The 1217-nt window shown below is 33.2% G+C and overlaps 1 protein-coding gene across 1 annotated transcript in view; it reads left to right on the forward strand.

Moving 5' to 3' along the window:
• Nucleotides 1-86: 86 nt before the first annotated feature.
• HELRODRAFT_184495 (hypothetical protein) overlaps nt 87-1217 on the forward strand; it is a gene marked incomplete at both ends in the record, with an annotated part of 6143 nt that continues 5012 nt past the window's right edge. The window contains 4 exons of the mRNA XM_009029855.1: nt 87-221; nt 280-408; nt 459-671; nt 805-1050. Of these exons, the coding sequence (XP_009028103.1) occupies nt 87-221; nt 280-408; nt 459-671; nt 805-1050 (723 nt within the window). The remainder of the gene's footprint in view (nt 222-279; nt 409-458; nt 672-804; nt 1051-1217) is intronic.

Here is a 1217-nt window from a genome sequence, read left to right on the forward strand (position 1 = left end):
AGCATCTGTANAATCATTGATGACGATGTTTAACTTTGCAAAATGCCGCTTACAAATTTAAATTGATTGATTGATTTGAATTGTAGCTCGTTTTACGTACGACTTTCAAAGAGGGTTGTCTTCTTACTCCCGCTGTCCGATAACTGGAAAACTCAAGTTGATGCATTTTTGTGCAAGTGGTTGTGATGCTGGGTGGAAAGGATATGACTGTAGAGAAAGAGGTGAATTGTTAGTTTTCGTCTTTCATTTCTTATTTTAGCGTATTGCAACTTTTGCTAGATTGTACTGTGAGGAATGGAGATTGTGGTGCTGAAATGAAATGCGTTGAATCTTTGGTAAACAATACAATGTACACAGAATGTGCCTGTCCCACCGGCACAGTTAGAAACAACTTTAACTTGTGTGAAGGTATAGATTTTTTTTAAACTGTTAGACTCTGAACCGTTTAAATTTTCCAGTTTTCAGAGAAAACCTAGCTCTGCATAAGCCAGCGTTTTTGAGTTCGGTAAATGGAGCAAACGAAGCTAAATATTTGACTGATGGGATTTATTATGACTTTAAATTTGCCCAAATCAATGACAAGAAATCGAACTGGATGGCTGTTGACCTTCAAATGTCTTATTGCATTGGATATGTCATTGTTTATAACAGATTCTCAGAGACAGATTCAAGTTTGCGATATTGAGTTTTATATTTTGTAACAGTTGAAATATTTGTTATTTAAGGTTTTTTTTTAAGTAAATTTTTTTTAGAATTATTCACCATAATTAGTCACAATGATGAGTAATTTTTATTAATTTTCAGTTATGCATCAGTTAGACAATTTCGTTGTGAGACTCAATGGAACGTTTGACACTTCAGCTGACTATGACATAAGGAAGAAGGTTAACCTTTGTGGGAGGTGGCCGTCTGAAGCTCTCAATGGAGTGAACCAGATGAAGGTTGTCTGCGAAAATTTTACACTGATATCAAAGTTTGTCATCGTACAAGAGGCAGATAAGAATTTCATTGGAAGCATGGGAGTCGTTGAGTTAGAAGTTTATAGCGTTGGTGCGTTAATTATTTCAAATATGAATGTTTAAATTCAAAATCTGGGAAACTTTTTTGTAATATTTGTATTCTATAATAATAATAATAATAATTGATAATTTTAATTTTACACGGCGAAATTTCGGAATGTTCTAAAATATATTCCAGTAACATAATTATATTTGAAT

Source organism: Helobdella robusta, assembly GCF_000326865.2.
Source record: "Helobdella robusta unplaced genomic scaffold HELROscaffold_624, whole genome shotgun sequence".
Classification (NCBI taxonomy): domain Eukaryota; kingdom Metazoa; phylum Annelida; class Clitellata; order Rhynchobdellida; family Glossiphoniidae; genus Helobdella; species Helobdella robusta.